General features: G+C 41.3%; 1 protein-coding gene across 3 annotated transcripts in view; it reads left to right on the top strand.

Moving 5' to 3' along the window:
* The window catches only part of dpp6a (dipeptidyl-peptidase 6a), a 474464-nt gene that overhangs the window by 415096 nt on the left and 34818 nt on the right, over window positions 1-24550 (top strand). For all 3 annotated transcript variants that reach the window (XM_052114879.1, XM_052114878.1, XM_052114877.1), the window contains 6 exons: window positions 9344-9467; window positions 10076-10114; window positions 10668-10775; window positions 13109-13200; window positions 13833-13880; window positions 13973-14091. In XM_052114879.1, coding sequence (XP_051970839.1) covers window positions 9344-9467; window positions 10076-10114; window positions 10668-10775; window positions 13109-13200; window positions 13833-13880; window positions 13973-14091 — 530 coding nt within the window. The remainder of the gene's footprint in view (window positions 1-9343; window positions 9468-10075; window positions 10115-10667; window positions 10776-13108; window positions 13201-13832; window positions 13881-13972; window positions 14092-24550) is intronic.

The following is a 24550-nucleotide window of genomic DNA, read 5'->3' as shown; positions in this document are numbered from 1 at the left end:
AACAGCCAATCATGCATCAAATCAACACTTCCTAGCCCCTCCTAGCAACCATTGTCGAGCACCTTAACAACCAAAATCCATAGAGGAATATCTTCCATTCTGAATGTCACAGAGGCATGGGAGTTGGTTTATATCATTCATACTGACAAGCAGCCTTTGGAGATTCATGATTGGCAGCTGCCAAGCCACTCCCTAGCAACTAAACAGAGTACCCTAGCAACCGTTTAGCAGTAACTATATCTCTGCACCAGAAAATCAGAGAGACTTCTGGGTTGATTTATTTCAATCAGGATGGCAAGGACACTTGATTAGTATCACTATGGTAACTGCCTAGCAACCAGATGGGGTTACCCTAGCAACCGAGTAACAAATCACATATCTCTGCATCAGAAAAGCGTAGAGACTTCGGGTTGACTTATTTCAATCAGGATGGAAAGGACACTTCATTAGTATCACTATGGTAACTGCCTAGCAACCAGATGGGCTTACCCTAGCAACCGAGTAACAAATCACATATCTCTGCATCACAAAAACATAGAGACTTCGGGTTGACTTATTTCAATCAGGCTGGCAAGGACACTTGATTAGTATCACTATGGTAACTGCCTAGCAACCAGATGGGGTTACCCTAGCAACCGAGTAACAAATCACATATCTCTGCACCACAAAATAGTACAGACCTCTGGGTTGATTTATTTCATTCAGGATGGCAAGGACACTTTATTACTATCACTATGGTAACTGCCTAGCAACCAGATGGGGTTACCCTAGCAACCAAGTAACAAATCACATATCTCTGCACCACAAAATATCACAGACCTCTGGGTTGATTTATTTCACTCAGGATGGCAAGGACACTTGATTACTATCACTATGGTAACTGCCTAGCAACCAGATGGGGTTACCCTAGCAACCGAGTAACAAATCACATATCTCTGCACTAGAAAACAGTAGAGACTTCGGGTTGACTTATTTTACTCAGGATGGCAAGGAGACTTCATTAGTATCACTATGGTAACTGCCTAGCAACCATATGGGGTTACCCTAGCAACCAAGTAACAAATCACATATCTCTGCATCAGAAAAGCGTAGATACTTCTGGGTTGGTTTATTTCAATCAGGATGGCAAAGACACTTGATTATGATCACTATGGTAACTGCCTAGCAACAAGGAGAGGTTACCCTAGCAACCGAGTAACAAATCACATATCTCTGCACCAGAAAATTGAAGAGAATTCTGGGTTGATTTATTTTAATCAGGATGGCCAGGAGACTTGATTAGTATCACTATGGTAACTGCCTAGAAACCAGATGGGGTTAACCTAGCAACCGAGTAACAAATCACATATCTTTCCACCAGAAATTTGTAGAGATTTCGGGTTGACTTATTTCACTCAGGATGGCAAGGAGACTTCATTACAATCACTATGGTAACTGCCTAGCAACCATATGGGGTTACCCTAGCAACCAAGTAACAAATCACATATCTCTGCATCAGAAAAACGTACAGACTTCTGGGTTGGTTTATTTCACTCAGGATGGCAAGGAGACCTGATTACTATCACTATGGTAACTGCCTAGCAACCAGATGGGGTTACCCTAGCAACCGAGTAACAAATCACATATCTCTGCACTACAAAACAGTAGAGACTTCCGGGTTGACTTATTTTACTCAGGATGGCAAGGACACTTGATTAGTATCACTATGGTAACTGCCTAACAACCAGATGGGGTTACCCTAGCAACCAAGTAACAAATCACATATCTCTGCATCAGAAAAACGTAGATACTTCTGGGTTGGTTTATTTCAATCAGGATGGCAAAGACACTTGATTATGATCACTATGGTAACTGCCTAGCAACAAGGAGAGGTTACCCTAGCAACCGAGTAACAAATCACATATCTCTGCACCAGAAAACAGTACAGATTTTTGGGTTGACTTATTTCACTCAGGATGGAAAGGAGCCATGTATTGTATTACCTTGCTAACTGCATAGCAACCACATGGGCTTACCCTAGCAACCTAGTAACAAATCACATATTTCTGCACCAGAAAATTATACAGACTTCTGGGTTGATTTATTTATGACCACAATTTCTGTTCTTTTCAAGCAGGCTATTTGACGAGTTTTGCCACGGCAAGCACCACTCACATTTTCTTCAGGAAATGTACCTATCTAGTTATTTTTATATCTCCGTACAAAACTTCGGCACCTAACTCGTCCCGCACCGTTTGGCGTAGACCCACGAATGAGGTGTCAAATCGAACGGCCTATTGATGACACGTGTGCTATGACTATTATAAGTGATCGGGGGTACGGTATTTGCCCCAGGGGCAAAAAAGCGGCCGCAAAATCCCATAGACTTAACATTGCGACAAACTTTGACGCGTCACAGCTCCGATCGAGGATTTCACAGAAACGTGTGATTTGCCACATTTGAAGAGGCTGGCAGGCTCTGTAAGAGCATACCTCAATATGGGGTAAAAGTTGCACCCCTAGGGGGCAGGAGCTGCCCAAAAATGCCCCAATTGACTTATAATGGTGTAGGACGGCCCATGAAATGAAATGGCATAGGAATTTTGTATTGAACATAGCTCTGGATCACAGTGTCATAGAGACGAAAGGGCGGGCTCATTTTACTCAGACGACCAATCAGTCTCTCAGGATCATTTTCAATCTATCAAGCCACGCCCTAGCAACAATTTAGAGCACCTTAGCAACAAGTCCCATAGACTTCTAATGAAAGACATCAAAGGGATATCTCCGGATAAACGTGTCATAGAAACACAAGGGTGGTCTCGTTTGACTCGGGGCAGCAAACAGCCAATCATGAATCACCTCAACACTTCCTAGCCCCTCCCTAGCAACCATTGTAGAACACCTTAGCAACCAAAATCCATAGAGGGATATCTTCCATTCTGGATGTCACAGAGGCATGGGAGTTGGTTTATATCATTCATACTGACAAGCAGCCTTTGGAGTTTCATGATTGGCAGCTGCCAAGCCACTCCCTAGCAACTAAACAGAGTACCCTAGCAACTGTTTAGCAATAACTATATCTCTGCACCAGAAAATCAGAGAGACTTCTGGGTTGATTTATTTCAATCAGGATGGCAAGGACACTTGATAAGTATCACTATGGTAACTGCCTAGCAACCACATGGGGTTACCCTAGCAACCGAGTAACAAATCACATATCTCTGCATCAGAAAAACTTACAGACTTCTGGGTTGGTTTATTTCAATAAGGATGGCAAGGACACTTGATAAGTATCACTATGATAACTGCCTAGCAACCACATGGGGTAACCCTAGCAACCGAGTAACAAATCACATATCTCTGCATCAGAAAACGTACAGACTTCTGGGTTGGTTTATTTCAATCAGGATGGCAAGGACACTTCATAAGTATCACTATGGTAACTGCCTAGCAACCACATGGGGTTACCCTAGCAACCGAGTAACAAATCACATATTTCTGCACCAGAAAATCGTACAGACTTCTAGGTTGATTTATTTCAACCAGGATGGCAAGGACACTTCATTAGTATCACTATGGTAACTGCCTAGCAACCAGATGGGGTTACCCTAGCAACCGAGTAACAAATCACATATCTCTGCACCAGAAAACACTACAGACTTCGGGTTGACTTATTTCACTCAGGATGGAAAGGAGCCATGTATTGTATTACCTTGGTAATTGCATAGCAACCACATGGGCTTACCCTAGCAACCGAGTAACAAATCACATATTTCTGAACCAGAAAATCGTAGAGACTTCTGGGTTGATTTATTTATGACCATAATTTTTGTTTTTTTCAAGTTACAACATGCTGTTTGACGAGTTTTGCCACGGCAAGCACCACTCACATTTTCTTCAGGAAATGTACCTATCTAGTTTTTATTTGTATAGCGCTTTTCACAACACACATCATTTAAAGCAGCTTTACAGAAAATCAAGTTTCAGCAGAAAATGAAACTGTAATATATATAAAGAGTCATCATTGTATAGTTTGATTAAATATGATTGTAAATTGAGTATAAAAATAAATAATTAAATAATAATTGTCTTAATAACCCCAGTGAGCAAGCTGTAGGCGACTGTGGCAAGGAACACAAAACTCCATTAGATGTAGATTAATGGAGAAAAATAACCTTGGGAGAAACCAGACTCACTGTGGGGGCCAGTTCCCCTCCGGCTAACATCATGAATATAATGCCAATATTATTTACGTATAGTGCAAGTCATGGTGTAAAATTATTAAACTAAGTGTTAAGGGTCAGTGTTTAAACAAATATTTTGTTTGAACTGTAAGATTAATGACTAATGTCATTGAAATCCATCTTGGATTATCTGCAGAGGTTTACATAGATGCATTGTCCTTTGTTAGTTGGCTGATGAAAGCTTTTGTTGGCAATTCATTGATAGTTTATGTATTCCATTTCAAGAGTGTAGTCCATCAATAGACATAGTTAGTTGGCGATGCAGGCAGAGATCAACAGAGATTCAACCGGCAGGTCATTTTGGTGAGGTTCGGTGTGGTCCATCCAAAGTCCAAAGTTCAGGCAGTGGCATATGAAGTATCCTATGTCTTATAGTTGGAGTTGGCATCAGTTCATCCTCTAAAGTCCATCATAAAAGACTGAAGTGATTTCTGGCTAGTACTGACTGTAGTTTGTCGTCATCACTCAGCGACACGTAGCAGTGGAGACCAACACCAGGCAGGAATGGAGCTGGATCTGGCTGGGTCTGGTAACCTCAGGAAATGAATATCGGGATTGAGACAGGGAACAAATAGAATAATATTAGTGTAGATGCCATTCAATTTATTGCAGAGTTATAAATAAGCAGCTTAATTGTGAGTTGATGGATAAATTAGGTTTATGCCTGGCTAAATAGATGATTCTTTAGTCTAGACTTAAACTGAGGGAGTGTGTCTGCATCCCGTGTTAGGGAGACTATTCCATAGTTTAAGAGCCAAATAGGAAAAGGATCTACTGCTTGTGGATTTTGATATTATAGGAACTATTAACAGGCCAGAATTTTTTCATCGTAATGAACGTGATGGAATATAGCGTGGTATAATATCACTTAAGTACTGCAGAGCTAGACCATTCAAACTTTTTATGTAGTTAACAGAATTTTTAAATGAATACAAAATTAACCGGCATCCAATGTAAGGACGATATAATGGGGCTAAAATGATCATATTTCTTGGTTCTAGTCAGCACTCCGGCAGCTGCAACATTGCACGAATTAATGTTTATTTGTTGAACTTGCAGTACATCCTCCCAGTAATGCATTACAATAATCTAGTATTGAGGTCATGAATGCATGAATTAGTTTTTATTAGAGTTAGAGGTGGAAGAATGCTGTTCTACAAACATTGGAAATTTGATTTTCAAAGGACAGATTGGTGTCAAATATAACACGTTCTACGTTCTTTGCTGTAGAAGACAACATAACAGTACATCCATCGAGAGTCAAATTATATTTTAGCTGCTTATTTTAATTAGGTTTCCAATAATTAGTACCTCGGTTTTGTCTTAAATGAGTTGGCCATCCAATCATTGATTTAATTTATACTCTCTGCTAATTTGAAGAATTGTGAAATTTCGTCAAGTTTAGAAGAAATATAAAGTTGGGTATCATCGGCATAACACTGGAAACTTATTCCACAATTCCTGATAATATCTCCCAGGGGAAACATATAAGGAGTAGGGATGCTCATTTTGAATTTTTTTCCTGACTGATAGCCAACACTCATTAACTGACCATTAACTGTTAAATGACAAGATTAGAATGTTAAATTTAGAATTCAATGAAATTAGAATGGACGAGTGTCTGTGACTCACGTAGCTCTTCGTTGTGAGCACTGTTCAGCAGTCGGTCGTAAGAGCCACGAACTTGCATTTTAAGCTCTTTTTTTCTCTGCAAAACAGGCTTCAATTTGACGGATAATAGTCGTTCTTGATAGGATTTGGTAATTAAGCTTGAAATAGCCCAGTAGCTCCTGAAAACCCTTGCCACAGACCACGCTGATGGGGAAAATGTATTTCACCACAATTGGACAGATTCTCTGAGTTATCTCCTTAGACTGCCACGCATCACATCTTCTCCCTCCTAATATGGAGAGCAAAGTTTGTTGTCCTCAAATCACCCAATGCTTGTGGATGCTTGCTTCGCAAGTGGTATTGCATTGTGATTGTATTACTACTATATTTCAGTACTGCAGGCAGCACTAAGATCTAAAAGTACTAGAAGAGAAATGCAGCCGCAATCAGATGATAAGAGCAAGTCATTTTTAACTCTGATAAGTGCCATATCTGTACTGTGATGGGGCCTAAATCCTGACTGAAATTGTTCATACACTGGTGGCCAAAAGTTTGGAATAATGTACAGATTTTGCTCTTATGGAACTGAATAAAATACTTTTATTCACCAAAGTGGCATTCAACTGATCACAATGTATAGTCAGGACATTAATAACATGAAAAATTACTATTACAATTTTTTTTTTTAAATGTCAGAACTTCTTAAACTAATTCAAAGTTTTCTCATCAAAAAATCCTCCACGAGCAGCAATCACAGCTTTGCAGATTCTTGGCATTCTGGCTGTCAGTTTATACAGATACTCAGGTGACATTTCACCCCATACTTCCTGTAGCACTTGCCATAAATGTGGCTGTCTTGCCGGGCACTTCTCACACAACTTACAGTCTAACTGATCCCACAAAAGCTCAATGGGGTTAAGATCCAGAACACTCTTTTCCAATGATCTGTTGTACATTATCTGTTTCTTTGCCCACTCTTAGCTTTTCTTTGTGATTCTTCCCATAAGGCCTGCACCCCTGAGTCTTCTCTTTACTGTTGTACATTAAACTGGTGTTGAGCGGGTAGAATTCAATGAAGCTGCCAACTGAGGACATGTGAGGTGTATATTTCTCAAACTAGAGACTTTGATATACATACCCTCTTGTTTAGTTGTACATCTGGCCTTCCACATCTCTTTCTGTCCTTGTTAGAGCCAGTTGTCCTTTGTCTTAGAAGCTTTCATACAAAGGTGTACACCACAGTCTTCAGTTTCTTTTTTGCCATTTTTTACCTAATATTGATCTTAAGGCATGCCAGCCAATTTCATACTGTGTCAACTCAAAAACAAAGACAATGTTAAGCTTCATTTAACAAACCAAATCAGAAAAAGATGACAGAAACTTTCAGTTGTGTTTTATATAATGGCAAGTGATTTTCTAGAGCCAAAATAACAGTTTAGCATGATTACTCAAGGTTAAGGTGTTGGAGTGATGGCTGCTGGAAGTGGGGCCTGTCTAGATTTGATAAAAAATTACTTTTTTCAAATAGTGATGGTGCTGTTTCTTACATCAGTAATGTCCTCACTATACTTTGTGATCCGTTGAATGCCACTTTGGTGAATAAATGTACTAATTTCCTTCCAAAACAGCAAAATCTATCAATTTTTCCAAACTTTTCTAGATTTTTGACATAAATGGGAGATTTGAAATTGGTCCATAATTAACTAATTCTCCAGTATCAAGCTGTGGTTTCTTAATAAGGGGTTTGATAACTGCCATTTTAGAGTTTCTTGGAACATGTCCTAAAGATTGCGAGGAGTTAAAAATATTAAGAAGAGGTTCTGAGATTACAGGGAATACCTCTTTTAAGAGCTTAGTTGGTATTGGATCTAACATGCATGTTGTGACGCAAGTGCATGGCTGTGTAAGCAGAGTGTGTGGGTGCTAGATTGACCTGTCTGCAGTTCTGATCTGTCTCCAACTGAAAATGTGTGGTGTATCATGAAGCGCACAATACTGCAACAAAGGCCCCATTTAACTGCACAGCTAAAGACCTGCATAATGGATAAATGGGGGGGGGGTATCTGCTTGATAAACTTAACAAACAAGTGCCTTCGGTGTCAAAAAACGTAGTACGTGTTATTAGAAGAAATGGTTATGTTACACAAACACTCGACTGGCCTAAATTCACATGGTAAAACATCAAATAATTTGTTGTTGGAGTGCTTTCAATATAACACAGGATGAATAGAATTTACAAATCTCCTTTTTGGTTTTATTCTTATTTTCCATACTCCCCCTTGTTTTTCATAATTGGGGTTGGACATCGTAACTTCCATTCAAACTTTGTTTTGTCTTAGATCGATTGAATGTTCAGCATTTAAATAGAACATGAAAATTTGGATCCAGAAGTAAAAATACCATAAATGTTTTCCATAGGATATGGATTTGCAATGTGTAAACTTTTAAAGACAGCCCTGCTGTGAGCACAGAGGTTGTTAATTGATGGTATATGTTTCTTCTGAAACCAACAGTCCATGTAATTTCAACTAAATAAAATAAGAAGAAAAAAACATGTTTAATAGTGGAATTTGTGGTGAAGAACTACACATTGCATTTCTCCTGAGGGAGAAATCCACCAGTCAGAGAATCGTGGCCAACAAAGCACATCAAAAGAGCACTGCAGCGACCACCCACTCCCATGACGCACTGTGAATGACACAATCGAGTCTCCACACACTCACAAACTACTTATGGATTTGTATATATCTGAATATTTTGCCAAAAAATGTCAAATGTATATTTTTTTTAACTTATAATCAACCATTTTAAATCAGTAGTTTTAAATTTTTCCATCATTTTCATCCGATTATGTCATTCATAATACTTCATGGGATTGTAGTACATTTCCTCATGAAACAGCATATACAAGTAATTTTAACAGATTTTTAAGACCTTTATTGCTTCAAATCAAAGTTTATAATGTTGTGATTCACCTTGGAGCTGGTAGGTTTAGTTCATGACTTGCAAGTCTTTTATAAAGGATTTTATGAAATTCATATATAGAAAAAAAATTAATGGGAAAAAACTTCTGGAACCAAGATGGCAGAAAAGTGGGAGGGTAGTGTTGTGTTGTACTGTAACCAACAGTGATGACATCATTGTAATACATGCATACTGAATTGCGAAGTTACCTAAAACTTAATTTATTTATTTTATTATTATTATTACAGATTAAATAAAACTTTATTTTATGGACCTTAAATCAATAAGACAGTAGAAAAGAAACAGGAAAAATTGGGGAGAAGAGGAGTGGTGGGATCTGGCAATGACCCGAGCTATGTTTCAAACTCAGGTCGGCCACATATAAATACCAACTGTACTCACAAGTCCTGACAAAGGGTTCATTTTCAATAAACAAACATGCAAGGGATGTTTAATGTTGTGAATGACGGACATTCCAATTTTGTCTTTGAAACATTATGTCTGTCGGAAAACAAAACGGTTCATTTTTCTGTGTATTACAGAGAGTATTATGTGACAATGGTAAAATGGGCCACAAGTACAAAACTGTCTGTGAACTGGTTGAACAGAGCCCAGAATATCTCTATCCTGACTCTCTGTGAAGCCACGACGGGTGTCTGCACCAAGGTATGTTTGGATTTGTGAAGTCTCAGTTGTGTGTGCAAAGATTAAGTTAATTCAATATTCCTAAAGACAACTTTAATCTGACTGTAAAAATCTGCCCTGTCACAAACCATCTTTTTGCCAATATACCTTGCAGACCAATAAAGGTGCATTCAAACTGACAGCAATTAAATCACTAGAGATTGCCAAATTGCTCTACTGTTAATTACTAGTAAGCATTCCTACTTGACTACAGTATCCAATTGAACGGATCACTGGACAATACTGTCTAAACTCCTATTGGTTGTTGCATTGTTGCACTTTTGCTCATGTTGTCTCAAATCGACAACTGTTTTTGAAAATGAATCATTTCCAGTCACTGCCCCAGCAATTGACTGTCAGTGTGAACGGCCCATATGATATAAGCCCTTTGGTCATGTGTCCAGAACTGTCATTCTAGATTCCACACAAATGACCGGAGTGCACTTTGCTTTCGTTCAGAAACTTTTCTCAGAGTCTGTGGAGAATGGAGTTTACTCAGTGTGAATATTTCTTATTAAACTGAAATAAACCAGAATTGTCGCATGCACTATATTCTTGCCATGTGATATTATTGTTTGTATTTGTTTCAGAAACATGAGGATGAAAGTGAGGGCTGGCTACACAGACAGGTGAGTATAAACATTTCCCAGAAGTAGGCAAAAAATAAGATGGGAAGTGCCACGACAATGACTGTCAACAGTAATGCTGTTGAATTGTTTAGGATGTTTGATGTTGTTTGTTTCATCACATTCCCTGCAGTACAGTGCTTGAGCTGGTATTGTTTTTCCTGATTAGTTTTTCATGTCTGTTTGTCGCTAGAGGCTGAAAGTGGCCTGAGTGGTATGACATTTTTTGCAATAACATGAATAAAGTATTGTAATGCTCCTGCAGTTATTGTCCTCAAGGCACAGACGCACCATTGCATATGCACAACATTATCATAATAATTTGCATCTAATATTGTATATGTGGTTTTGGTTTTAATATTTTTGTGCTGTAGAAATACTGCTGAAAATAGTGCTGCAGACTATTCTCTATGGCTCCTTCTGGTCATATAATTCAGTAATTATAAAATATTTAAACCCTCATAATGAGCTAAATGAAAAGAAACGACCATGGGATGAGAAATTCACACTGCTCGTCTGATAGTAACAATCATTTCGATTTGCATTTCTTTAACAGAATGAAGAGCTGTTGTTCTCTAAAGATGGCCTCCGGCTGTTCTTCACTAGAGCGATCCCACAGGGAGGAAGAGGGAAGTTCTTCCACATCTCCATGTCCATCTCACAGGTACGAGCTTCAGCGACACGCGTGTCAAGAGGGATTGGACGTGTTAGGTAGTAATGGACTGTGTGTAATCTGGAGTAAGTAACCAGATTACAAAAATCAAGCACTTGTAATTAGATGAAATTGCATTTGTGTAATCAGATTAGTTAATTTTTAATGGATGGTTTGAGGTTTCAGGGATTGACAAAGAGCAATTGTTGTTTGATTTCATTTTTTATTAATGTTTATTTGAGAGGAGCGTTAATTGGTCCTTAATACTCTTACTGTTACAAAATGATTTGCATAGAAAAATGCTATATGTAATTCAAAAGTAATCCGGGTAGGATACCTAAAATATGTAATTTAAAAATATAATGTTACTGATTACAATTTTAGTTTTTAGTTGTAATCAGTAGCATATTTCATTTCAGAAGTAATTGACCCAACACTAGGAATGGACAAAATTATTCAAATGTACAGAAATATTTGAAACGCAATCTCAAGACACAACATTATAAAACTACATTTCAGGGTTTACACATAACATACACCCTGAATATATGAAAATGTTTACTCAAGCTGCACCATAAACAATCAAACAGTCATGACATATGAAATATTCATGAATTAAATTGTGTATTTGCATTTTTGCGGTCCAATTGTGTTTTAATTGCCCCATCTTTCAATAACAGTGACTGGTTCACAAGCAATCCTCGTTGGTATGAGCCCAAAAACACATACAATCCACGCTGTTGTTGGGTGCTTCTCCCAGTCATTGGCAGCAGCAGAATTTAAGAAGTTGCGATTGCACCACTCTTAAAATGTGGTGCACATCGCAGGAAATGCATCAAAAAGATCAAAGACATCCATATAGTGCATGTGTACAAAAGCACAGATGGGTGCAAAACTGGTCCAGGACACCTTCAAAACAGCACAACAGCAAGAGTAAACAGACAGCAAGATGAAACGCAATGTTGGTCTCCTTTTTAGAGCAATAACTTGACATGGCGTCTTTTAAAAGCGGCGTAAGATGTATGATAATGGTCAACGCCATTCATCTAATGCTGATTCATGTAGAAAAACATTTAAATCTAGATAGGCACATGATAGTGTCCTGTGTAAATCTCCTTTGGATGAATCTTCCATGACAGGCCTTCTGTCCTCTTTAACTCTGACTGACTGTGTGAGCGGAGCCAATAGTGCAATGACTAAAAATAGGCATTGATTTTTGCTGGAGGCAGTCATAATGCAGATGTATTTGGTCCTTGTGAGGTCACAAGTTCCACAAATTCCAAACGATCTGTTTCTAGAGCTTGGTTTAAATAAATGCTCTTTTTCTATTAACGAGGAAGTTTTGAGTTCTGAAACTTACACTATGTTTTTATAGTACAATTACATCTTATGTCAAAAGATCAAGGAAAATTGTATTCCTCATGTCATAACCCCTTTAATTTTGTTGTGATGTGACTTATGTACATTGTGTTGTGGCTGAATTTTGTTGTGCTGCGAGTTATTTCTGTTGTTTTTATTTTCTTTGCCAATTACATTGTGTTGTGCACCTCTGGGTCACTGTACAAAAACCCTGAAATCCGGTGCTAAAACAATGCAGACAGCTCCTTACCAAAAATTGAAACTAGCCGCAAATTTGCCGCTTGATCATTTAACATACAAATGAGCTTGTGATTTGCAGCAAATGTTTGCCAGAAGTTTGCAGCTCTTCACTGGTACTGGTGAACCTCTGGCAAATCTTTGGTAACAATGGACAATTTGCCACATGTTTGCTGCAAAGCTCATTTGCATGTGAAAATGATCTGTGGCGAATTTGAGGCAAGTTTGCAGTGAACTCTCAAAGGGAGAGCATAAAAATAAACAACACTATCAGTGAACACAGTATGTTCTTTCCTGTTTATGTTTATTGTAATGTTGACATTGTTTGAATAAACAATACTTGATGAAAATATAAACTTAACACAAACTTCTCAGTACTACAAAGCAAAGTGGTTCATTTTATAAAAATAAAAAAAAGCATAATAAAAGTTGAGATTGTAGACTAAGCCTAATTAACTTCTAGCTTAATTCAGATGAGTTCCTTTACCTTATTTTCAATTACTTTGCAGAAGTCAACTAATCAGGTTTTTACAGTGCCCAGAGTTTAATTTACATGGAAAATAGTTTTTCAAATGCTCAGCTGTTTCAGTCTGTTCTCAAGTGGATTCTTCAAAATTACTTTAACATCTCTAGATGTAATTACTCACAGTTTCTTAATATTGATGAACAATTGTTTACAGTATTGAATAACATTGATGTCAGATTCTTCAGGATAACTAATGTGTATGTAATATGTTTTTTCCATGCAGCCCAACAGCAGTACAGATACTCTACAGTCCATCACATCAGGAGATTGGGACGTCACACAAGTGCTGGCATATGACGAGGACAGCCAGTTAATGTGAGCGAAGTCTACATGCATGAACTTTGGATCAAACCAAACTTAATTATCACAATTCATTTACTTATTATTTTAGAGGTGTCTTTATGTCAAGTTGTAATGTCATTTGAGGTAATGCAGTTTATTCTTCTGTTTTGTAAAGCACAGAATTGTTTAGAATAACAATTAAATCAGTTAGTAACCTCAAGCAATATTGTACATGATTCAGATGTTATCAAGAAGCACTGTGCCTTAAAAGAATGAGTGCTATGAGCTGGATATAATATCTGACTGATCACTAGCAGCTAAATGAATGGGAGAAAATGCAACGCTCAGTATGCCGTTGAAATACTTTTCACCTTTCAGTTCAAAGAACCAATAGGTATATTTATTAAAGCATCACCTGGTTGTTTTGCATTAGAATGCATATGCAAATTAGCTGCACCAGCCTGAAAAGTAGTTTTTAGCTAATATTCTTGTCATTGTTGGTGATTTGACATATTTTATTAAAACATAAGCTTGTTGAACAAATAGAAGCTGTTCTTAAAAATAGAGCATGCTTTAAAAAAATTGCTGCATTGCCAAGATGAATGTGGAGTGAACACACACTGTTAATTGGTGACGTTTTTATATTGTGTTTTTTGACTGAATAGATATTTCCTGAGCACCGAGGATGACCCTAAACGAAGGCACCTCTACAGGTACATACAGTATTTGTGTTTTGTGAAGTTTGGCTGCTGATGTCACAGGCGTGCTCTTGCTGACAGTGTTGATGTGCCTGTTGTCATTCCAGCGCAGACACGGTGGGCACCTTTAACCGCCGATGTCTCTCCTGTGATTTCACTGACAGCTGTGGGTATGTCCGTGGCTCTTTCAGTCATAATATGGACTACTTCCTGCTCAACTGTAAAGGTAAACATCTCTCCCTTTCTCCTGCTATTTCTCTTTGACTGGCTCTTTCTATCTCTCCCCTCCTTCCGTGGCAATTAGATACAAGAGTTGTAATAATTGGTTATGACTCAAACCCATTTAACAGAGAGGAGAGCAGTTTACTAGGAGAATTTGAGAACAAAATGACGACAAATAGCTGATGTGTAGTCAGAAAGCACCCTGTTTTGTTCAGCAGTCAAGTTTCTATTTACAAGTTAACAAGTGCATCAGTTATATCATTCGCTCTGTGTCTCTTATGGAGGGCTTGTTTCTGCAGCAGCTGATTGGTTTTGAAGGCAATCTGGAGGGCTTGAATGCTATTGTGGTCTTCTTATTCATTGAATCATCATGGCAGAACTTCTGAAGAACGGTTATCGTGTTTACAATCAGAAGCGTTGTGTGGTTGTCTGCATCATGAGAGATCCTTGTGAAAGCTTCATCGCAGATGCTCATTAAAGAGCAAAAGCTTTCTCGTACAGTTTAGTGACTCTGCAGTTTTTAAAATGAACTTTAAAGCACTTGTAAAATGACTTGATAAATTGCTTTTCTGAACGTTTAAACATCTTGCTATGACATGCACTTAAAGCTGACACATGAGCTCTAACCTCACTTAAAGTGGTCATGTCATATTTTGACATATAAGAGGTCATTCTACTATAAAAACAAACTGTAAATTCCAGTGCTCAAAACTTAATCCCCATTGCAATAAAAGCATTTATTGAAACCAAGCTGCCAAAATGCTCCATTCTCTACTTCCGTGACTTCATTTGGGGTACTCATTAATTCAAGACGGCCTTGAAGCAAAATCGTCAACACCTATTTTAAAATCATCGCACCCATGGCCCCGCCCACTGGTGCTCACTTGGCTCGTAAACAGAGACAGAGAGATGGACAAAAGGCCTACTGTATGTGGCCTAACTGCTGAGCACGAAAGGGGACACATCTGGACTATTTTGAATGATTTTGCTATACAAACATTTACTACACAGATGTCTTTGACTGTTGTCATCTCTCTGGCATGTTTTTTAAAGACGCAGTGTCAAGTTACAACTCTGAAGAGAAGATGCGTTTCATCAGCTGCTGTGGCTCCTGTTGTTTTGTTGCTTAAACTGCTCAACAAACTGTTCTTTCGCCTATCAGAGCTATTTTTAATTGTTGGTGCATGAAAATGTGCACTAGATGGACGTCTTTGACCGTTTTGATTTGTTTACGGTGATGTGCACCTCAGTGCAGCTGATGTGTGCGTCTTGTGAAGCAGTCATAAAACGAGTTTGCCAAGGGATTGTCACTGAAGGATATGGGGCAGTTTAAAAATATATATATAAATAAATAAATAAATCTGTTTATTAATATTTAAAATGTCATGATTGTTTATGATGCTGATATGCTGTGTACACGGGGCACGTCCGCTGAAGCGACGCAACGGCTTGAGTCTGTCTACACCGGGCACGTCGACACAAACTTTCTGAAACGTGTCTTTGTGTTGTTGGCAGTAGTAGCACCAGCGCAAAATGGAATGGAACACTTCCTAATTACGGTTGGAGTGATGCGCCGCAACAGACACTTCCATGGTAGACAGCATCATTGTTTATAGCGTCCAGCGTGTTAACAGTTGTGCTTCAGATGAATAGTGTAATATATTCAGATGCAATGTGTTGGATTTGAGTTGTGTAAACTGTGAAATGTACTTTTCTATTAATGTTTTAGTGCTTGTTTATGCTCTTCCGATTGAGTTTCAAAAATGGCTGAATTTTAGGTGCAGAACACCGTTAGCAAATCATAACAGAGGCCATTTACATTGAAGTTTAAAGGAGGAGCTGAGGAAAAACTCGAGCTTTTCAGAAAGATAATCAGAGAAAGGGAGGAAAATGATCATATATTACAAAATGATGACTGTTTTGGTGAGAAAAAACTTTACATCATCATTGGAACTCAGAGAAGATAACGAAACTCTAAAAAACAAAATTTCATGACCCCTTTAACCCCTTATAGTGATCCTGTACATTGATTATAGTTTTGAGAATTTCACTAGTTTTTTATTTTATTTCCTTTTGTATGATTTTATGAGTATAGTATTTAGACAGGTTCGATTCAGATCAGTTGTTATGGTACATGTATAGTTTTATCTATTTAAAAATACTTTTAGTAAGGTTTTCATTTCAAAGCTTTAGTTTTCATGTCTTGTATTACATGCGTGTGCACTGCGGTGTCATGCATGTAATATAAGAGCAGAATTCACACACAGGCATTGCTCTGCAGTGTTCATACAGAGGTCATGGATGTTGTATCCTATAAAAGGATGTTCAATAGAGCTGGTTCCACTCTGGGCTGTTGAACTTATCTAAAGGCTGTGTACAAACACTACAGCACCAAACAAAATGTTCCATCTGCCTGTGAATGACACTTTATCACAAACTGCATCTTACTCAAAATAATCCCAAATTGGACTCTTCCATTTTCTTCTGATAAGCTTCATCATCAAAATGCAAGTTAGAAGTTTTTTTTTCATACCAATTGCTTCAGCATGCATAACACTGATGCAGTTTTATTTTTCTATCATGCACAAACAGTTACTGATTGTGGCAGCGGGGGCGTGGTCAAGCACCCGTCCGGGAGAGAAAAGCGGTAAGGGCGCTTACACCTGAGCTAAATTATGTCTAACACCTGTGTCTAATTGCAGTAAGCATGAGGAGAGCGGCATAAAAGAGCAGCAGCCACAGAGCCTCGGGAGAGAGTGCCTACACCCAGAGTAGCAACTAAAAGAACGTGTGTTATACGATTGTGTATCGAACAGAAAGTGTATAATTAAAAAATCTTACCTTGAAGCCGACGCTGGTTCCCGTGTCTTCCTTAGTGGAAAGCTTCACACTGGTGCCGAAACCCGGGAATTAGCTGAAAAATGTTCTGCAAATTATGGAACAGAGTTGCCCCATAGAGTCCTCCCAGCTGGCGGAAGTCCTCCAGTCCCTCGCTACTCTCCATCAGAGCCACCAACAGTCTCTGCTTGAGCTCCGACAGGACCAGGATCGTCGGTTCTTTGAGATAATGCGGGCTCAAGCAGAGGACCAGCTTGCTATCCGGAGCCTCCTCAGCCAGGAGGCCGCTCCAGACGCAGCCGCGACCCCGGACACCCGCGCCACACTGCCCCCACCCACGGTACAGAAGATGGGGCCGGCAGATGATCCAGAGGCGTTCCTGGACCTCTTTGAGCGCACGGCGGGAATTTGGGGTTGGCCGCATGACCAGTGGGCAGCCCGCCTCGTCCCTCTCTTGTCCGGGGAAGCACAGCTCGCGGCACAACAACTTCCGGCAACAAGCCTCCTGGCTTATACCGACTTGAGGAGAGCCATCCTGCAACGGGTTGGTCGGAGCCCGGAAGAAAGTCGCCAGCTCTTCCGGGCCTTGAAACTGGATAAGTCCGACCGCCCGTTTGCGTTCGCCCAGCGGCTCCATGATGCCTGTCGGAGGTGGCTGCTTGCGGGGGACCGCGACGTCGAGGAGCTCGTCGATCAGGTGGTACTGGAGCAGTTTGTCCAGCGCTTGCCCCGGAGAACGGCGGAGTGGGTCCAGTGCCACCGCCCGGCGTCGCTGGAGGAAGCCGTACGACTCGCGGAGGTCCACATGGCGGCGATTCCAAGGGCGGATGAGCCCTTTCTCTCTCTCTCCCCTTCCCCTGTGTCTTCCCCTGTTTTTCTCCCCTCCCCTCTTCCCTCTCGCGCTGCTCTCTCCCCAGGGTCCGTTCCTGCCCACCGCAGGCGCGGAGGATTCATGAGAGCAACTTCCCGGCTGTGGGAGAACCCGCCTACCCCTTCCCCGTCCTTCAGCCGCTCTCCTCCTCAGGTGGGGGCGCCCGCCAGCACGGGTGCGGAGACCCGGACCACTTCCGGGATCAGTGTCTGCTGATGGAAATAGGGATGGTGGTGCGGGTCTCCGATGTCCCGCAGGCTGCCCCCGATCGGGCTGGAGCGTACCGTATTCCGGTAAGGATCCAGGGGGGTACATACCAAGCATTGTTGGATACCGGCTGTAACCAGACCACCATCCACCAACGCTTGGTTCAACCCGGGGCTTTGGGCTCAGCTAAACGGATGAGGTGAGGTGTGTGCATGGGGATGTTCACAAGTATCCCATGGTGACTTTGGCGATCAAATTCCGGGGAGAAAAACATAGTGTGGAGGCAGCGGTTAGTTCCCGCCTCACCCATCCGCTAATTTTGGGAACTGATTGGCCGAATTGTAGAAATTTATTGGAGGGAGTTTGTGCGGATGGGTCCTGCATGAAAATGAAGAGATGTGTGATGTGCGATGCTTTGGCAGGGGAGGCGGAGCCGGGGCCGTCCTCGGCTGCTCCGAATGACGAGGGAAGGGGCGAGGTTGTCGCCCCTCCTCTCAGGGAATTCCCGGAGGGGGACTTCCCCTTGGAGCAGTCGCGGGATGAAACCCTTAAGCACGCTTTTGACCAAGTGAGAGTAATCAATGGTCAACAACTCCGGCCGGGTGTCGCCGTTTCATATCCATATTTTTCGCTTATTAAAGATCGGTTGTACAGAGTGACGCAGGATGCTCAAACAAAGGAGGAAGTGACACAATTATTGATTCCACGGAGCCGCCGGGAAATGGTTTTCCAGGCGGCTCACTATAATCCTATGGCCGGTCACCTAGGGGAAAGAAAGACACTTCTCCGTCTAATAGCCCGTTTCTATTGGCCGGGCATTGGCGGCGACGTCCGCAGGTGGTGCGCGGCGTGCCGCGAATGTCAGCTCGTGAACCCACCGGCCACCCCAAAAGCGCCTTTGCGCCCCCTTCCATTGATCAAGGTTCCCTTCGAAAGAATTGGAATGGACCTCGTCGGGCCATTAGAACGGACGGCACGCGGACATCGCTTTGTGTTAGTCCTGATGGACTATGCAACGCGATATCCGGAAGCAGTGCCTTTGAGCAACATCTCAGCACGTAGTGTTGCAGGGGCACTCTTCAAAATAATCTCCCGGGTGGGGATTCCGAAAGAAATCCTCACCGATCAAGGCACTACTTTTATGTCATGAACACTTCGCGAACTTTACGAACTCTTGGGCATTAAGTCGATTCGCACTAGCGTCTACCATCCTCAGACAGATGGACTGGTGGAACGATTTAATAAGACGCTCAAAAATATCCATCCATCCATCCATCCATCGTCAACCGCTTATCCTGTGTACAGGGTCGCGGGGGGCTGGAGCCTATCCCAGCTAGCATTGGGCGAAAGGCGGGGGACACCCTGGACAGGTCGCCAGTCCATCGCAGGGCCACACATAGACAGACATACACTCACACTCACACTCACCTCCACATCCACATCCACACCTAGGGCAATTTTTTTTGGAGACACCAATTAACCTAGCCTGCATGTCTTTTGGATGGTGGGAGGAAGCCGGAGTACCCGGAGAGAACCCACGCAGACACAGGGAGAACATGCAAACTCCACACAGAAAGGCCAGGGCAACCAGGGTTTGAACCCACGACCTTCTTGCTGTGAGGCAACAGTGCTAACCGCTGCACCACCGTGCCGCACGCTCAAAAATATGATTCGTAAATTCGTACACGAAGACGCTAGAAATTGGGATAAGTGGCTGGACCCTCTGTTATTCGCAGTACGAGAGGTCCCGCAAGCCTCAGCTACGGGAATTGGCACCGGGAGATAAAGTGCTTGTATTACTCCCAACATCGAGCTCTAAATTACTCGCCAAGTGGCAAGGACCCTTTGAGGTCACACGACGAGTAGGGGATCTCCATTATGAGGTTAAACATACCGATAGAGGGGGCGCGTGTCAAATATATCACCTCAACCTCCTGAAATTGTGGAGAGAAGAGGCGGCCTCTGTGACGTTGGCAACGGTAGTTCCGGAGAGGGCGGAGCTCGGACCGGAGGTAAACAAAGCCCGCAATCTCAACACCCCGGTTCCTTGTGGAGACCACCTCTCACCGCGCCAACTCGCAGAGGTTTCCGAATTACAAAAGGAGTTTGCAGACGTGTTTTCTCCTCTACCGGGCCGCACAAACATCATACATCACCATATCGAGACCGAGCCGGGCGTGGTGGTACGTTGCCTCCCCTATCGCTTGCCCGAACACAAAAAGAAAGTAGTTCGAGAAGAATTGGACGCGATGCTTGAGATGGGAGTAATAGAAGAGTCCCACAGCGATTGGTCCAGCCCGGTCGTCCTTGTTCCCAAGAGCGATGGGTTTGTACGTTTCTGTGTGGATTATAGGAAAGTCAACGCGGTGTCTAAATTTGACGCGTACCCAATGCCCCGTGTTGATGAACTGCTCGATCGGTTAGGTACGGCTCGATTTTATTCGACCTTGGATCTAACGAGGGGTTATTGGCAGATCCCCTTGACGCCAATATCCCGTGAAAAAACGGCCTTCACCACGCCGTTCGGATTACACCAATTCGTGACGCTTTCGGTTTGTTCAGGGCACCAGCCACGTTTCAGCGTCTCATGGATAGGATCCTCAGACCGCATACTGCTTACGCCGCTGCCTATCTAGACGATATCATCATTTATAGCAATGATTGGCAGCGGCACATGCAACATCTAAGGGCCGTCTTGAGATCGCTGCGGCGGGCGGGGCTCACTGCAAACCCGAAAAAGTGCGCGGTTGGGCGTGTGGAGGTACGGTATCTGGGGTTCCACTTGGGTCATGGCCAGGTGCGTCCCCAAATTGACAAGACCGCGGCGATTGCGACTTGCCCCAGACCCAAGACCAAAAAGAGGGTGAGGCTGTTCCTGGGGCTGGCTGGCTATTACAGAAGATTTGTGCCTAATTATTCGGATGTCACCAGCCCGCTGACTGACCTCACTAAAAAGGGGGCTCCAGATCCGGTCCAATGGTCAGAGCAGTGCCAACAGGCGTTTACACAGATTAAAGCTGCACTTTGTGGGGGGCCGCTTTTGCATGCACCTGACTTCTCTCTCCCTTTTGTGTTGCAGACAGACGCTTCAGACAGAGGGCTGGGGGCCGTACTATCGCAGGTGGTGGAGGGGGAGGAGCGCCCGGTGCTGTACATCAGCTGGAAGCTCTCCTCCTTCTCCGTGGAGAAGGAGTGTCTGGCCATCAAGTGGGCGGTCCTCACACTCCGTTACTACCTGCTGGGGCGGGCCTTCACCCTCTGTTCGGACCACGCCCCACTCCAGTGGCTTCACCGCATGAAGGATACTAACGCCCGGATCACCCGTTGGTATCTGGCTCTCCAGCCTTTTAAATTCAAGGTGATCCACAGACCGGGGGTGCAGATGGCTACCGCTGACTTCCTCTCCAGAAATGGGGGGGAGTGGTAGGCAGGCCGGATGACGCCCCGGCCTGAGTCGGGCAGTGGGGGGTATGTGGCAGCGGGGGCGTGGTCAAGCGCCCGTCCGGGAGAGAAAAGCGGTAAGGGCGCTTACACCTGAGCTAAATTATGTCTAACACCTGTGTCTAATTGCAGTAAGCATGAGGAAAGCGGCATAAAAGAGCAGCAGCCACAGAGCCTCGGGAGAGAGAGTGCCTACACCCAGAGTAGCAACTAAAAGAACGTGTGTTATACGATTGTGTATCGAACAGAAAGTGTATAATTAAAAAATCTTACCTTGAAGCCGACGCTGGTTCCTGTGTCTTCCTTAGTGGAAAGCTTCACACTGATATACAAACAAAATCAAAAGCATTATTTTACAGTAAAAAGCTTTCATTAAATCTCTTAACAGCTGTGAACGTCCTAGTTTCTTTGTGTATGTATTTATAATAGGGCTTGCAAGCAGATCACTCATTTGAAATTCCTTTCTTGTCTTTCATCTCCTCAAATTTCTGCAATGCAATTAGCCCAAACCATTGAATGTACCCAAGAGTGCTTAATGAATGACTCCATTCAAATATTTTTTTGTAGATAACTGCAGCCTTGGGTGTGCTATGTATGTTTTGTGAACTTTATTCTTTTTAAGAAATTTAAAAACGACATTTTGAAAATCTCTTAATGACTTACATGTTAATTTCAGTGCTGGGTAGTAACAGATTACATGCAATATGGATTGCAGTAATCAGATTACAAAACCAGAGTACTTGTAATTGGATATCATTGCATTTTAAAAGTGCATAATCTTATTACAGTCACAGTTTTAATGGATTACATGATTGCATTCCTGATTAATCAGCCAACAGCAATTACTAGTGTGTAATTTACTGATTTTACAAGAGCGTCCGAGCTCTTTTCCATTGAAAATATGTATCTGTACTGTATATGTTCTCAATATCTGTATATACAATATGCTCTCTAGATATAGTATAAGGGATTTAATTCCCTTATATCTATAAAGCCTATGTAAGATCTAGCCATGTGTGCATGGAGCTTCCGAAGTTGATACATTGCATTGAAAGTGTTGAAAATAATCCATAAATACACACAGGGCATTTGGTTTCTGTTTTAAATTAAGCTAAATCAATTTGTGCACAAATAAATGCAGAGCTGTTTGTATTTGCACCCACATTGCTACGAAAATAATGTTTCAAGTGTTTTAAATAAGCTCTTGTACATCTGTCCATAATTCTAGACACCCTTCTGCAAAAACACATGTTGCAAACCAACATTTCAGCAGTGCAAATTTGTCAATTCAAATTTGTTTATATAGCGCTTTTCACAACAGGCATTGTTTCAAAGCAGCTGTACAGGAAATTACACTATAACATAAAATGAATATAATGCTAATACTAGTTATTTACTGTATGTTTAGAACCATTCATGGTTATAATTAATAAACTAACTAAGTGTTGTGGGTCAATGGTTAAACAAAATTATAATTTTTAGTGTTGAAGTCCTTGAAGTTATTCTGAATTATCTGAGGAAATTCACATGTATTATTCTTTGATTTTGGCCAATGAAGGCTTATGTTTGTTACGAATTAGCAGGGACAACGAGGGAGACAAGGTCGAGGATCCAAACGCAGTATATTTATTAATTAAACAAACACAAAGGAACACCCGCGATGGGGAAATAAACATGAACAGAGCACAAGGGCAGGAAACACAGAGCAGGCTTACAACATAAACTAACATTCATAACAACAAACAACGATCGACAGTGACTGAACGAAAAGGCAGGGTATAAATACAAGAAGGGACCAATGAACAAACAGAACTCAAAATAACATGATAAGGTGATGAACAGAAACCAATGAGAAACTAACGAGGACAGGTGAGAACAATGAACAATGAACACGATGGCTAACAAGACTATGGAGGTACAGAAGGTTCAAAAGTGAAAACTATGGAGTGACGAAAGTATCAAAATGGAAGACAAAGGGGAAACAGAAAAACAGGACAAGGTCATACGTTACAATGTTAGTGGTTAATTCATTTTCTATATAGTTATTTTTTGGAGGTGTTGTTCCTCTTTTGATAACGTTTATAAACACTACCAGTCAAAAGTTTAGGGTCACTAACTCATTCTTTATTATTATTGTTTTTCATATTTAAGGATAATTGTAAAGTCATCAAAACTATGGACTAATATATATGGAACTATGGGAATTATGTTTTAACTAAACAAAATCCAAAATAAATCAAAATTGTGTTATATTTTAGCATCTTCAAAATAGTCTCCCTTTGCATGTACTCTTGACATTTTCTCAAACAGCTTCTTGAGGTTTCACCCTGAGATGCTGTTTAAACAATATTGAAGGAGTTCCATTCAATTCTGGGAATGTATTATTTGGTCCAAGTCATCCATTTTAAAAAACGTTTTTAAATATATTAATATATTGATACAATTATATTTTAGTCTACAAAACTATTTCAAACATTTAAGCATACGCCTTCAGATCAAAAGATTTTTAAGATCATGAGAAACATTTCAGTCAAGTGACCCCAAATTTATCATTCAGTGAGGAGCATCACTGTCTGGCTGGAAGCTAATGGCAGGTAATTTTGGTAAACTCCATCCTGAGCTCATGCTTCAGACAGTGGCTCATGAAGAATCCCATGTCTTTGAGTTTGCATCAATTCATCCTCTATGAAGTCTGTCTTAGTAGACTGAAGTGAAGTCAGGTTGGCACATGCTGCAGTTGGTCATCATCATTCAGTCGGACATCAGGCAGGACCGGAGATGGATCTGGCAGGCTCTGGTAACCTCGGGATATATAGACAGGGAAAGAAATAGAATAGATAAGACTTAAGTCTAGGCTTAAATTGAGAGAGTGCATCTGAGTTCTGAACATTGATAGAAAGACTATTCCATAGTTTAGGAGCAAAATATGAAAAGGATCTCCCTGCTATTGTGGATTTTGATATTCTCGGTTTTATTAATAGGCTGGAGTTTTGAGATTGTAGTGAGTGAGATGGATTATATGATGATAGAAGGTAAAGAGAAAATCAGAGGCCCTAAAACTGATCCCTGTGGCACTCCATACTTTAATTTGATCTGACAGTTCCTC

This window comes from Xyrauchen texanus, chromosome 42 (genome assembly GCF_025860055.1).
Source record: "Xyrauchen texanus isolate HMW12.3.18 chromosome 42, RBS_HiC_50CHRs, whole genome shotgun sequence".
Taxonomy (NCBI): domain Eukaryota; kingdom Metazoa; phylum Chordata; class Actinopteri; order Cypriniformes; family Catostomidae; genus Xyrauchen; species Xyrauchen texanus.
The sequence above is the reverse complement of the archived record's forward strand: the minus strand, read 5'-3'. Positions and strand labels throughout refer to the sequence as shown.